This window comes from Annulohypoxylon truncatum (assembly GCF_022578515.1).
Source record: "Annulohypoxylon truncatum strain CBS 140777 unplaced genomic scaffold F4807scaffold_10, whole genome shotgun sequence".
Classification (NCBI taxonomy): domain Eukaryota; kingdom Fungi; phylum Ascomycota; class Sordariomycetes; order Xylariales; family Hypoxylaceae; genus Annulohypoxylon; species Annulohypoxylon truncatum.
The window spans coordinates 295115-309052 of record NW_025953796.1 but is presented as its reverse complement, the minus strand read 5'-3'; the positions used below and the strand labels follow the sequence as shown (position 1 = coordinate 309052).

Below are 13938 nucleotides of genomic sequence, written 5' to 3'. Positions count from 1 at the left end.
AATCGGTTAGGTGGTTCGAGCTTAAAGTCAAGCGAAGAAGAGCTTAAGAAGCTTCAGAGACTTTAGTCGATGGAGCTTCCATGTTCTATTGTGATAGAACCATTTACGTATTGACGATGAATGGAAAGGACATCCCGGTTCCCATGTGGTACGGTGAAGCTAATATGATAACCTGCAGACTTCCGAGTTGGCATTAGCTATTGGGTATTTATATATAGAAATGCCACTTAACTTATCACAGTAGCAGCAGCACGAGTTTCACGTGGAAACTGCAAATTCCCGGGCCGACTCACTGTCTAAGCGAGTACCAACTTATTTCGACTATGTCGGCGCTGGGAAATAAGAGGTTGTTATTAGGTACACAATGTGGTCTAATTTTGAACTTTTCCCAGAAATTGCCTGAATAACGACTTATATAAATAGTGTGCAAATTCAGTAGCCCGCAGGTAGGATATCCATGTTTCCACGTCAACGCATTAACCAAGGATCATAGGTAGATATATATGTAGGTAGCCTAGGATGTCTCGACAGTCGAGTGCCACAACTCAACCAACGAAACAAGCGATGTCTGCAGCTACGCGGTAATTCGCTTTCCCGGAGAAGCACGACGGCAGGTCGCATCCAAGTTTGACATAAGACGCGTGAGATTATTCATGGCTCCTCGAAAGTTGAAGTCATCTGTGGATTAGGTACATTATTCACTGTCGCCTTACTTTCCATATCACTTGCTCTAAATTCAAACTGGCCCATACGTTTGCTTCATTGGGAGGCAATTACAGTATGAGGTAAGAGAATGCTGAAAGTATATCAAGAAGTCGAGAAGAATATTATTAACCGCCGTAGTCTCATAAGGGGACACGAAGATTGAGGCATGTGAATTCGCTACATACATACATGTGTTTATGTATTAGGTAATTAACTAAAATGCAAAATAGCGGGTAGGTACAGAATAAGGCAAGCAATAATGTCGTTTGCAGTTGCTTGCGTCGGGTCGGGTTTAGACTTTAGAGTTTCCGGGCCGATGTTTGACCGGGTAAAGACCCTCTTCTATTGGTTCAGTGGAAGATATTAGAAAGTCTGACTTTGGCACTAAATTTCGTAGAAATTCTAGAGCTTTCGGCTGCATTTTTCTTCTAACCTTACAACTTCTCGTAGCCGGCTGCGTGCCCTTCATGCAGACGTTTTCTTCTCTTCAATTCTTCTACTATGATTATAGATTGATTCCGTAGTCAACTTACCCGTCCATCTGTCATCGGTAAGTTACCATTCAGCTATTTCTTCCACTCCAATCCCACCGTGGATCTTCTGATGATACACCAGCTGGCACCAGTCATAGAGTGACTTGTACTCCCTTTCCTTGATGACTAAATAGCTGTAGTCCTCGAGACTTATATCTGATCAACTTACTTTGTTCGCATCGAATCTATTATTGCCCACGCGCAGAAGAAGCAATTGCTGACAGAGCTGCATGTTTCTAGCTTCCAACCCAAATCCAGACTTCGTCCGAATTATCCTCCTTCTCATCCCACCATGGTTCTCCACAACCCGAACAACTGGCATTGGGTCAGCAAGAATGCCAGTGAATGGACTAAGCAATGGTTCGAAGAGAATCTGACCAAGGTCTCGGCCGAAGATGGAGAGGTCACCGCCAAGATCAATAAGGTTGTCAGCATGGACGGTGACGTTGACGTAAGCCAACGGAAGGGCAAAGTTATTACTATTTATGACGTGAAACTCGTCTTAGAATATTCCGGTTCGTTATAACCCATAGATACATCGTAGTCCAAGGCAGCCAAGTTATCTAACTTGCACTAGGATCTGCGCCTGGAGAAGAAAATGTTTCGGGCACCATTACCGTACCTGAAGTTGCTCATGACACCGAAGCCGATGACTTCGTCGTATGTAGATGCATGTCGCTATGACCATCATGACTAGTACTGATCTCGCGAAAGTTTGACATAGACATCTATTCGGAGTCTCAGGAGAAGCAGCCGGTGAAGGACTTGGTTCGATCCAAGCTAACGCCCCAGCTACGCGAGGAATTCTCTAAGCTTACCCCAGCCTTAATTGCCGAACATGGGAAAGACATCCAACATGCTGCTGGCTCAAATCCCTCGAGCGGGTTCACCACACCGAAGTACCACACACCAAGCGGCGTTAACACGGCGAAGCCCGATGCCAGCGCTACCACCCAAAACAACAAAGGTAGCGTCGTCAACACCACAACGGTAAATGACCAAGAAGAATTCCGAACTACCGCCGCCGAACTGTACCAGACCTTCACTGACCCTCAACGGCTGGCGGCGTTCACCCGTGCTCCGCCAAAGAGATTTGACGGTGCCAAGAAGGGCGGACAGTTTGAGCTGTTCGGGGGCAACGTGTCTGGCGAATATGAAGAACTCGAGGAACCGACGAAGATTGTCCAGACTTGGCGATTAAACCAGTGGCCGGCAGGTCATTACTCGAAGCAGGTAATTGAATTTGACCAGAACGACGTCGACGGTGTGACTGTGATGAGAGTGACCTGGAGTGGCGTCCCCGTAGGCCAAGAAGAGGTGACTAAGCGCAACTGGGAAGAATATTACGTGAGGAGCATCAAGACGACCTTCGGGTAAGTTGACACCGTTGATATCTGCTGTTTCTTAGGCTTTAGCTAACATGATAAAGATTCGGGACGATCCTATAGCTGAGGGCAACTAAGTTGGCCATGGGCGTTCTCTGGTTTAGTGGCGTAATTGGTAAGAAGTGCAATCAGTCCTCGCGGGCGGTTGTTTGACCATTTCATCATAACCATGATCGTAAGGTAGAGAGAGCTTTGCATTGTCAAAAAATCATATTAATAAATAACGAAGAAAAATGACTTGAATGGCAGAATGGTCGATTTTATCATTGTTTCTCTACTCCGTGATTTTCGCAACTCATAAAATCATATTACAGATAGGTCCCTATTCATATTAATCGACACCAATAAGTTGAATACCACGTGTATAGACGAATATTTTCAAAGTAACAACCTTGGAAGCAACTGGATGGTTTTGTCCATTATTGGAGTCTTCCCCACTAACCTCCAGCCTCCAAACTCTATCCCCCAGCCTCCGCATGAGGGCGGGACAACCCGAGCCAACCATTTGATGCCCTGGCTACGTCACCTGCTAGGTACAGTTGACCTAGCTACCTACCTACCACTTAGGCACTCAATTTAGAATTCAGGCACTTCCAACTACCTAGTCCACCTCCAACAGTGCTACTTGGGAACTTTCAAACTTCAACTCAATCAAGACAATATTTAATTCATTCCGAGTCGAACAATCAGCTTTCCAGTCTAATTGTTGTTAGCAATCCCAAAGTAAAACGTTATTTCTTAATATTATTGTCGAAATTATTTGGTATCTTTTTCCTCAGTGTATTGTTATCCCTCTTAGATGGAGGTACATGGGCTGCGTCCATCCTATTAATGACAGCTATACCACAAATTAAGAAGCGCCCTCACGATCGTATCATCACTTGATAATATTACTGGTATTAGGGCAAGGACCTTGGAATGAAGGGAGTCTAATAACCTGATTCTAATTATCACTAACTCCCATATACACTCTACTATGTCCTCTCACAACATTGGGTCGTCTGAGAGGAACTTGGTGATCCGACAGAACGCAGATCTTCACGTAGACTTACAAGTCACTACGTCTTATCCTGATCCTTGGTCGGAACCATCAGATCCTCATCCATCTTGTACGTCTTCTGTGTTCAATACACTCGAAATAAGCCACACAGAAATCCAACCAAAGGAAATTCCGGACTGGAGTAATCTCAAGGTTATTCATCGCAATACTTTACCACCTCGAAGTCATTTCCACGTTTACAATACTGAGGATGATGCACTTTCTAGAGATGTGAGCCGCTCTAGAGCTGCCTTGCTCTCGGGTACGTGGGGTTTCGACCTGTCACCTGGACCGTTTAAGGGCCCCCGGGACTTTTATAGGCCCGAGTTCAACCACTCGGAATGGAAGCTCATCAACGTTCCGGGTATGTGGCAACTTCAGGGGTTTGGTAAAGGGCCGCAATATACGAACGTCAACTTCCCCTTCCCAGTGGATCCACCACATGTTCCGTACGATGACAACGAGTGTGGCCGCTACATCACACGCTTCACCGTCCCAGACACTCTCAAGGACGGAGATCAATGGCGGCTAAGATTTGAGGGTGTTGACTCAGCCTTTACGATTTGGTTGAATGGAAAGGAGGTGGGCTACTCGCAAGGCTCGAGAAATCCTAGCGAGTTTGATGTATCGTCATTCCTTGATCTCGATTCCGAAAACACTCTCTGCGTCGAGGTATATCAACGGTGCGACGGAAGTTATATCGAGGATCAGGACCAATGGTGGCTCAGCGGCATCTTTAGGGATGTTTGGTTGCATTCATTTACCACCACTCACTTCGAAGATTTTCGTGTTGAGACGATCCTTGACGACGACTATAAGGATGCGTGGCTTGCAGTAGATATCAAGTTGAACAAGCTTGGTGAAGCTGTCACGTCTAAACTTATTGATGGCGATGGCGAAGTCATATTCGATTATTCGTACACACCGCAAGGGCGGAGGTCTAGATGTAAAGTCCGTGTGGACAATCCAGAAAAATGGACAGCTGAGACTCCATACCTATATACTCTGGTGCTTTCTGTTGGTTCTTCCTCGTATGTTACTCAGAGGGTTGGGTTTCGGAGGACGGAACTGATTGATGGCGTCTTTTGTGTCAACGGACAGCCAATCAAGATCAGGGGAACTAACCGTCACGAGCACAATGCGCAATCTGGGAGAACTGTCCCTTACGGATCCCTTCAATGGGATCTCCAGGCGATGAAGGCATTTAATATCAATGCCATTCGCACTTCCCATTACATAAACGATCCTAGATTCTACGACCTTGCCGACGAAATGGGATTCTGGGTGCTCGATGAAGCAGACCTCGAATGTCACGGATTTGGCGAAGTTGGCGGCGATCCAGCAAGTTTTGCATCAGACAACCCAGATTGGAGAGATGCGTACGTAGATCGTGCTGTGCAGATGGTAATGCGGGATCAGAATCATCCTTCTATTATCATGTGGTCCCTCGGGAACGAAGCCTTCTACGGTAGAAATCACCAGGCCATGTACGATGCTATCAAGGCGATTGATAAGACACGCCTCATACACTATGAGGGCGACCAAGAAGCTCAGACAGCGGATATCTTTAGTCGAATGTACACCCCCGTTGACGAAATGATCAAGCACGCCGAGGAAAGGGATTGGAAGAAGCCATTCGTCATGTGCGAGTATATCCACGCGATGGGTAACGGTCCCGGAGCTATACAAGAATACATCGAAGCCTTCTATAAATACCCACGGCTTATGGGGGGATTCGTGTGGGAATGGGCAAACCACGTAAGTAACCCGTAACTGTATAAGTATGGCTCTCTTAGTATATGCTAACGTCTGTTTACACAGGGTCTCCTCACCGAATCTAAAGACGGCGATAAGTATTTTGGATATGGCGGCGACTTTCAACCTGATGAACCAAATGATGGGAATTTCGTCATGGACGGGCTGTGCAACTCGTCACATTTGCCGGGTCCTGGGCTTGACGAATACGGCAAAGCCATCGAGCCCATTCAAGTCCTTGGGGTAGAGGGAACCGCGATAACAATTATAAACCGCTATGATTTCCTGACCCTGGATCACGTAAGATGCTTTTGGGAACTCATCTCCGATCGGCAGCAGGTGATTGGTAAAGAGATATTTATTCCAGCGGGAGTCAAACCTCACACAAAAGCGACGATAGTATTAGGTGGAATGCCAAAGACTTTATCAACGAATGCGTGGCTTTCGTTGGAATTCATGGTTCGTAACGGAACTAAATGGATAACTCCTGGTCGAATCATAGCTCGAAGCCAGATCGCCCTCACTCCTCCCCGAACATTTGCCCTCCTCAAATCCCCCTCCATGCCGGGCCGTCCGCGTATTCAACGCACCGACGATATGCTTTACGTCACAATCGCCAAAGGCACAACGTTCGGCTTTGATACGGGAAACGGCACCCTATCATCTCTAACGCACACCTCGAAGCCAGATCACAACATCATCACCGTCCCTCTGGCTCTAGACTTCTACCGCGCTCTCACGGACAACGACCGCGGCGGACCTCACGGCCAGGAATGGATCGAGAAGAGAGTCCACCAGACGCGAAACCACTTCTCGCAGATGACCACCACCGAAACCGAATCGGGCTGCACCGTCGTCGTAAAAGGGCGCGTGGCACCCCCCGTCCTTGCCTGGGGCGTCGACACCACGACCACGTACACCATCACGCAAGACTACTGCAGCATCCGCGTGCAAGCGAAGCCCAGCGGTCTCCTCCTTCCCTCGACCTTCGCGCGCTTCGGCCTCTCGTTCGGGCTGCGCGACCTCGACATCGTCGAGTGGTTCGGCCGCGGGCCGGGCGAGTCGTACAGCGACAAGAAGCGCGCGCAGCTCGTCAACACGTGGGGCTGGAGCGCCGACGCGCTCTTCCACCACTACGAGTTCCCGCAGGAGAGCGGAAACCGCACCGACGTGCGCTGGGTCGAGCTGCGCACGCGCTGGGGCGGCGACCTGCGGTACCCGGACTGTCTCCTGCGCGCGCGCTTCGGCGAGCATGAGGGCGCGAGTTTTAGCGTCGCGCCGTATAGTACCAGGGATATAGATGAGTGCAAGCATCCGTATGAGCTGCAAAAGAGGAAGAGGGACGATCATATTGTTAGGTTGGACTGGTATCACCATGGTTTGGGGACCGGGAGCTGTGGGCCGCCGACGCTGCCGCAGTATCAGCTTAGGACGGATCGGGAGTTTGATGTCGAGGTTCTGCTTGATTAGGTTGAGTATCTGGCTGGGGTTTCTTTTCGCATGTGGAGATGGATATATAGGTAGCAATTTGCCCCTTTTTACGGATGGATGGAATAGGCGTAGCGTTGATTAGGTATATAAAACTGAAAATCAAAGCTTTCATTTCATAAGGACGAAGTACACACTTCATTTACTCATTGCTAACCGTATAGTTCCGTCGCATCGCGCCATTAAGTCCTAAGCGCAAACGTTTTTCTCAAATCCCCTTTTTTTAAAACCAGGTCCGTACCAACTTTTCTCATGCTAAATCCCTATGGAAACACTCGCAAGAGCTCGTCCTGGCAAAATCAAGGCTAACACTATTTTGCTCACGGTACCTTTTCGCTTCACATTACGGTATCTCGCCACTCATAAGCGGCTGGGCCATCCATCAGATATACTGCCAACACCCAACATCCGCCGCGACGGCATTCAAGTTCAAACCCACAGCATCAATACAGTTCGTCAAGTTGAAGTTGCGCGTGCCGACGTAAAGACGGTAGCTGGCGCCCGTGCCGGACATCCAGGACTCGATGTCGGGACACAGCTTGACGCCGCCGATGTTGGTGCCGTCGGTGGTCAGGAAGTCGAGCACGTAGCGCGTGGGCTCGCAGTCTGATAGGACTGTCTTGTTGTACCATCCCCCGATGAAGGACCCGGGGGGCACGTACGTTGAGTGCGCGCGCGAGTACTCGACTTGGCCTGAGGGCGCGACGTAGATGGATTGGCCGCCGGGGACTTGGACCTAGGAGGTGGGTTAGTGTGTCAAGGATCTGGAAGAAAGGGTATGAGAACGGGTATAGGTGCTTACTGCCATGCCGGTTAGTCCTCCGTAGACGAGAGTTCCCTGTACTTCAGGACACTTCTTGCCGATATCCTCGGGACAGTACGTCGCTGGGCCCGAAGTGCCGCTGTAGAACCCCTGGCCGGCGGCGTTGAGAAGGGCGCCGTCGATGTTGGTGTCCGGGGCGAAGACGGTGAGGAAGTACGTCGTGGCGGATGCGAGAGCCGAGTAAGCGAGAACGAGGAAGAGGAGCTGCATTGTGCCGTTCTGTCTCGGAAATGGGCTTTATTCTTCTCAACGTTGGACTGAAGAATGGTTTGAATAAGAATACCTAGGCGTGGATGTCTCGGTTGAGACGGGAGGGAGTTGGTAGCTGGGTTTTAAAACGAGTGGTGCCAGCAGCGTTGAGTGTCTCAGGCTGAGTAGGTATTCAAGAATTGTAGCGAGAGCAAGGAGCAGCAGCCAAGATGTAAAATACGTTGGGAATTTCGGCGGTGGGTGGTGGAGAGGGGACAGGATAGGATTCAGATGGAAGTGTACGACGTCGTAAAAGGGGGCGATCTGCCAGAGTAACACGCCAATTTCGTTTGCTCTTGCCCAGTTTCTTCGTCTTGCGCTTTCTGACTCGACATGTTTCCATGTTGAGGTAACAGCAAACGACATAAGGTTATACGATAGGTCGTACACGCAGTGAGCTTATTCCTGCTGAAGATGGGTGAATGACCTTTACATTTACAGTTTCCCCTATGAGATTTTAGCATTCATCTCATAACAGAGGCTTATTAGACTCAGGGGCTAATGAGCATCTTATCTAGGGGGACATGTGCTTGACAAACGCATCATGATGATATCCCTCATTCATATTATTTATTGCCGCTTTCCTAAAGTTTCGCTGAGTTTAGCAGTGTAGAATCCATCGAATCTCATCTTAGGTGTTTGTTCGAAAGCGGATTGAAGAGCCTCTTCGTACTCGAACCTAATCAAACACCGGTGCGTTACCGAAGGGTACTGCGCAGGTAACGAGTGCCTTTAATGGCAAACAAATCGTTCTAATTGATGTAATCGGTGTCTAGAAATAACCATAGATGCTTCGCTGGTCCATCTCAACCTCATCGTTGCATATAAGCAAACAGCCAACCAACAGCGAAGCATTACTATTCCTCTCAACCGTCGCGGGCGTCTATCTTATAAATGCACGATAAATGCATCATAGGACATGCTGTCGAAATTGTCTTCGGCACACAATAATTAACAGACATCAAGCCCCTATCTAACCAGTTCTACCCGCGCCCATCAGTTCGCCCTTGATCAGTCGATGTATCAATGCGGATGTGCGTTGAGGCCGTAAAGGAGGGCGAATGTAACGGCGATAAGGTAGCAAGTGAGATATACCAGCTGACCTCAACGTCAGGTCAGCCTATTTCGACGACCAGTTCTTCCATCAGCTGCAAGACATTTCACTTATTTTCTATTTCCATGAGGAAATGGTCACACTATGGCTTTATCGATATTTATTCATCTGAAAAGGGGTAACGTATCGCACGTATCTTATCGTAGATCTCGGTAGCTGATATCATAGGCCCCTCAGGCCCCTTCAACGCTCAAAGCCAAGCCGCTAGCAGCTGAGGTCGCTGTCGCAACCCCTGTTTCCCCTGTTTCTACGGCGCTTCCCGACCTATAGGCTAGTGGGGCTACGGGGCACTTACGGTTTACGTACGTGTCTTTCCAAGTTCTCGACCACCGCAGTTACGTAGCGCATCGTTACTCATACACACAACGACGTGTCAAGGTCACATTTCTTGAATTATATCCATGCCCACATCTCAGAGTGAAACACAGCCCGTCTATGTTCCTGAATATTCCTTATCACGGGATTCAGTCCTCATGCGGATATTAGCACCTACGTACCTATTGGGGAGGTAGCCTTCGACCTTTAGGCCTGTTCCTTACATGCTCTACCCGCCTCGCCTTGTCCATTTAGAGCGTTGGTAGATGAGGCCTCAAGTCGCATCCATCGCCATGAAACAAGATGGATGGAATTGACTTAAGTCGTACCACTGCCGGGTAGTCACAGCGGCAGTGCCGTGGCAAAGAATATGTCACTTCGTTAAGCAACTTCGATTCCCTGTTTCGTCTCTAGTCCTGAACTACCGGATGACGAACATTCCCCACGCCTGCCACGGGCCTCTGGCCTATCCGAGCTGAAGAAGGCACAGCTCTTAAAAGACGACGACATGGGGAAGATAAGGTTTTCTGCCCCATACTGACGTTGTGCCGATATAGATTCTTCCTGGATCTTGTTGGTGAATGAGAATACATCATAAAGTAGCCAAAATTGGAAGTCAAGATCAGCTCTTGAACTAACGTAGTCCATCTTAGTCCTCCCGCTACCCACTTCCCCGGGAATAGAGACATATCGATCTCATTTACAGCTATGTACGTGAGTCAGCCCAGCAGCACATGCCACACCAGGAAGCAGTATGCATTGTGGTATTATTCGTATCCTTATCTTTAAGGATGCAGCTGCCTCCATCACTGTCTCATATCCTCGGCAGCTGGGGTTTGGCTCAAAGACGTTGACGGCAAGCTCCTTTAACTCAGCTTGCTTCCGTCTCATGATCCGTCTAGGGCCTACATAAAAATCGCCTTGGCGCTCTGTCTCCAGAACAGCTTGGTAGGTAGATGACGAAAGTTGCCTTCTAACCCTAGACAATATCCCTAACCAGAATCTTCGTATTTCTTCTACTAGTTCAGCATCACTTACATCACCTCTACTCTCCGTGACCTCAACATTGCCACTCCTCTAAGTATTAAAGACCCTTATCCTTCTTCTCTTGCCTAAGCATATCCCATACCTACCTACATGTCCCTATATCGTATCCTCCCGAAGCGTACAGCTATCTTTCGTACAACGTTCACACAGATACCGAAGATGTCGACCCGCAACCATCACGTATGCAGTGTAGTACCTCCTTATCTGCTTAACGCTATTGCCGACAGCAGCCACAACGAGGATCACATCCGCGAATCCGCCCGCAACGCTCTCACCGTCCACAAGAACTATGTCGGCAAACGCGAGAAACGTTTCGCTGCCCTGTGCGCCCCCCGCGGCAGCAGAGCCGCGGCCAGCATAACCAGGCAACAAAGCATCGTCCCGGATCATATGCTTCAGCATATTGCCGACTGCGAGGAGGTCGACGACGACACCCGCGCCTGTGCTAGACGTGATCTCGAGCACATTAGGAAAGTCCACGCCAAGTACCAGGAAGCGCAGGGCCTCCGTACCGATTCTGGTCAAAAGACTCTTACAGCTGCCGAGCAACCTGCGGAGGACTCCTCGAAGACCTATCGCGCCGTATATGATGCCAACCATGACTCCAACGAAGACCACCTTCCAGGAAAGGTCCTTCGTGTCGAAGGTCAGAAGGCTTCGAAGGACGAGTCCGCCAACGAGGCTTATGACAATGCCGGTCTCGTGCTCTCCTTCTACAACGATATCTTCAACTGGAAGTCCATCGACAACCACAACATGCACGTGATAAGCTCAGTGCACTTCGGTGTCAACTATGAAAACGCCTTTTGGGACCCCGAAGTTGCTCAGATGGTTTACGGTGATGGCCATACCTTTTTGACCAACTTTACTGGAGCTGTCGATGTCATTGGCCATGAGCTCACCGTATGATGCCGCTTATCTCTTAATATCCGCTAGATGATTTGTTGACTCCTTGATAGCACGCTGTTACCGAACATACTTCGCCGCTGGACTACACGGGTCAGAGTGGCGCCCTCAACGAGCATGTATCGGATGTCTTCGGCATCATGATCAAGCAGAGAGTAGAGAACGAAACTGCCGACAAGGCCGACTGGCTGATCGGTGAGAACTGCCTCATGCCCGGCGTCAAGGGTGTTGCTCTGCGCAGTATGAAAGCGCCCGGCACCGCCTATGACGACCCTCGCTTCGTAAGACTCCCTTATCTAACGTAGCAGCGTTACATGATACTAACTTACTACTAGGGCAAGGATCCTCAACCCGCAAACTTCAAGGACTTCAAAGTAACCCAGGAAGATAATGGCGGCGTCCATCTCTACTCCGGCATCCCCAACAAGGCATTCTATCTTGCTTCTGTCGCATTTGGCGGTTACTCGTAAGCCACTCTGAAACCTAGCTTCGTTGTATGAGCTGTCAGTACTAATTATCACCATACAGATGGGAGAAAGCCGGCAAGATCTGGTGGGAGACGATGAACAGCGGCCAGATTCCGGCCCGCTGCACCTTCATCCAGTTCGCGGATGTGACAGTCGACAAGGCCGAGGAGCTCTTTGGTGACGATGCCGCGGCTGTCGTTCGCAAGGCCTGGAAGGACGTCGGTGTCGTGAGGAAGTCTCATGCTTAGAAGCGTAAGAAACATGACAAAGGCTGTCCTCCGAGCTAAACGACAATGGGTATCTGAGAACCAATACCCAAACATAGAAGGACACGAGTGAAGTGTGAATTAATGGTCATTACGAATAGGATGTATATGTATGAAGAAACGGTAACAAGGTAATGGTGGTGACTGGTGTTGATCCACACTCCTTCAACTTGGGATATGGGGTAAGGGTTAGGATCGCGTCTGGGCTTAGGGTTACGTTGATAGACCAAATTGAGCATCACTATGCACTAAACTGTTCCAATAATCACTTGACGTCCATTATACTGGGTAACTATCATTACGTTTATTGAAAACAGCACAATTTATTCATTCGGTCGTCACATCAACGAATATCTAAGTACATTGTATGAGCTAAACCTAGGGTTAGCACCACTGTGGGCACCGTGTAAAATAATACTTGTGGTCATAACTCGGCCACTGACGAGTCGTCCTCTTTTGTGAGGAGTCTCGTCACCGCTCCCTTTATTGCCGTATGACTCATAAGTTTTTCCGTGGAGGGCACAAAACCACCGTTCAAAAATCCATCGTCCCCGCCACAAAATTTTCCCTCTTCTTTCTCTCTCCGTCCTGGCTGGTTCTTCAACCGCCTCACCAACGAAAGGCGTTCGTAAAATATACGAGCGCCTTTGACAACTTGATGTTCGTTGGTAAAAATAATGCCGTATATCTGACGCGGTACAACATTTGTCGGATTCTTTCACCGGCAACCATGAACCCTCAAGGCCCACTGCGCGTGGAGATTATAAAGGTACCTCCACACTTCACACGTTTTTACACGGTCTTTTTAGCTGAAACTGATTGAAATCATAGTGCCTCCCGCACAACCTCTTCGCTTGGGGTCGTAACGTACCAAGCGGGACAAAATAATACCTAGACACCTAGGTACCGCCTCGTTTACCTCCCCCGGGTCACAGAGGTTGTGACCGCTGGACCTGCCCTGCAACTCCGTGATGGAGACCCGCGGGGTCACGATTATGTGAACCCCACATCGTAGGATGGGAGGTGGAAGATTGGCTGAATTTAGAACGAGGAGGACTTAGCAAGTAAGTAAACAACATTATACCACAAGGAGCACCAGTTAACTCTCGTCTAGGGTTGCTATATGAGCACCAAGACGAGCTCTGTCTTCTCCTCTCTCGTGTTGACCACTAAGATGGTCGCCTACGGGCCATACTCTGGTCCGATCCGAGGTCTGGTGTACCCGGGAGTCGATGGGTAGTACCCATCGACAACGGCAAGAGGACCGCGGCGGCCGGCATGTGCTGCCCATCAGTCCAGCATATTCGACCGGGCGGCGAAAGCCAAGTCATGGCTGCCGAGGACTAGATACTCAAATGAGGTCAAGTCCCAGCCAGGAAACGGCTTTATTAACAGGTAAGACAACAGCCGCAGTGATAGTCACTGAGATAGTACTAACCTACATTCCAGCCCTCAGTCATATTCTCCATCCCTTACACTCCCCCTCCCCTCCGGACCGTTTCGATCGAAAAACGCGTTCGGATCAAGGGGTCGGGACCCTCCCCAAACCCCTATCCCGCGCTGGCCAGCGCGACCTCATATCATTATCTAGCACATAAATTCAGAGTGCGAGGACAACAACTACTACTTCTATTACTACTACACGGTGCGCTTCTCGCGACCTTGCAGTAGCCCGAAACTTTACGAAGCGGCGGGTTGATTATGATAAGGGATGAACATGAGTAGATAAGTTCCATGTAGAGGAACCGGAGATGGAGAGTTGACGGAGACTGTCAGGGCCTACAAGCAAGAGGCTAGATAACAGCTAGTTAGCTGCAGCTTGTATAATACATGGGACGGATATACA

At 49.2% G+C, this 13938-nt stretch overlaps 4 protein-coding genes across 4 annotated transcripts; 3 read left to right on the top strand and 1 right to left on the bottom strand.

Moving 5' to 3' along the window:
• The first annotated feature begins 1102 nt into the window (after window positions 1-1102).
• Window positions 1103-2983, top strand: F4807DRAFT_419395 (activator of Hsp90 ATPase). The gene is made up of 5 exons (XM_047997411.1): window positions 1103-1255; window positions 1479-1753; window positions 1816-1898; window positions 1953-2611; window positions 2668-2983. The coding sequence occupies exons 2-5, from the start codon at window positions 1531-1533 to the stop codon at window positions 2684-2686; spliced, it is 984 nt and encodes a 327-aa protein (XP_047855725.1). The 5' UTR covers window positions 1103-1255; window positions 1479-1530; the 3' UTR covers window positions 2687-2983.
• Window positions 2984-3227: 244 nt separating this feature from the next.
• F4807DRAFT_419394 (glycoside hydrolase family 2 protein) lies at window positions 3228-7012 on the top strand (the record flags this gene model as incomplete). The annotated part of the gene is made up of 2 exons (XM_047997410.1): window positions 3228-5420; window positions 5484-7012. Coding segments are annotated over exons 1-2 (3221 nt in total), but the record flags the coding sequence as incomplete, so codon positions are not given.
• Window positions 7013-7087: 75 nt separating this feature from the next.
• Window positions 7088-8071, bottom strand: F4807DRAFT_28849 (uncharacterized protein). Its single transcript, XM_047994775.1, has 2 exons — window positions 7708-8071; window positions 7088-7641 (listed from the first exon to the last, which is right to left on the bottom strand). Exons 1-2 carry the CDS (start codon window positions 7936-7938, stop codon window positions 7288-7290), a joined length of 585 nt encoding a protein of 194 aa, XP_047855723.1. The 5' UTR covers window positions 7939-8071; the 3' UTR covers window positions 7088-7287.
• Window positions 8072-10612: 2541 nt separating this feature from the next.
• On the top strand, window positions 10613-12074 carry F4807DRAFT_450943 (Metalloprotease; the record flags this gene model as incomplete). Its single annotated transcript, XM_048000185.1, has 4 exons — window positions 10613-11356; window positions 11413-11640; window positions 11695-11825; window positions 11888-12074. 4 exons carry the CDS (start codon window positions 10613-10615, stop codon window positions 12072-12074), a joined length of 1290 nt encoding a protein of 429 aa, XP_047855722.1.
• Window positions 12075-13938: the final 1864 nt, after the last annotated feature.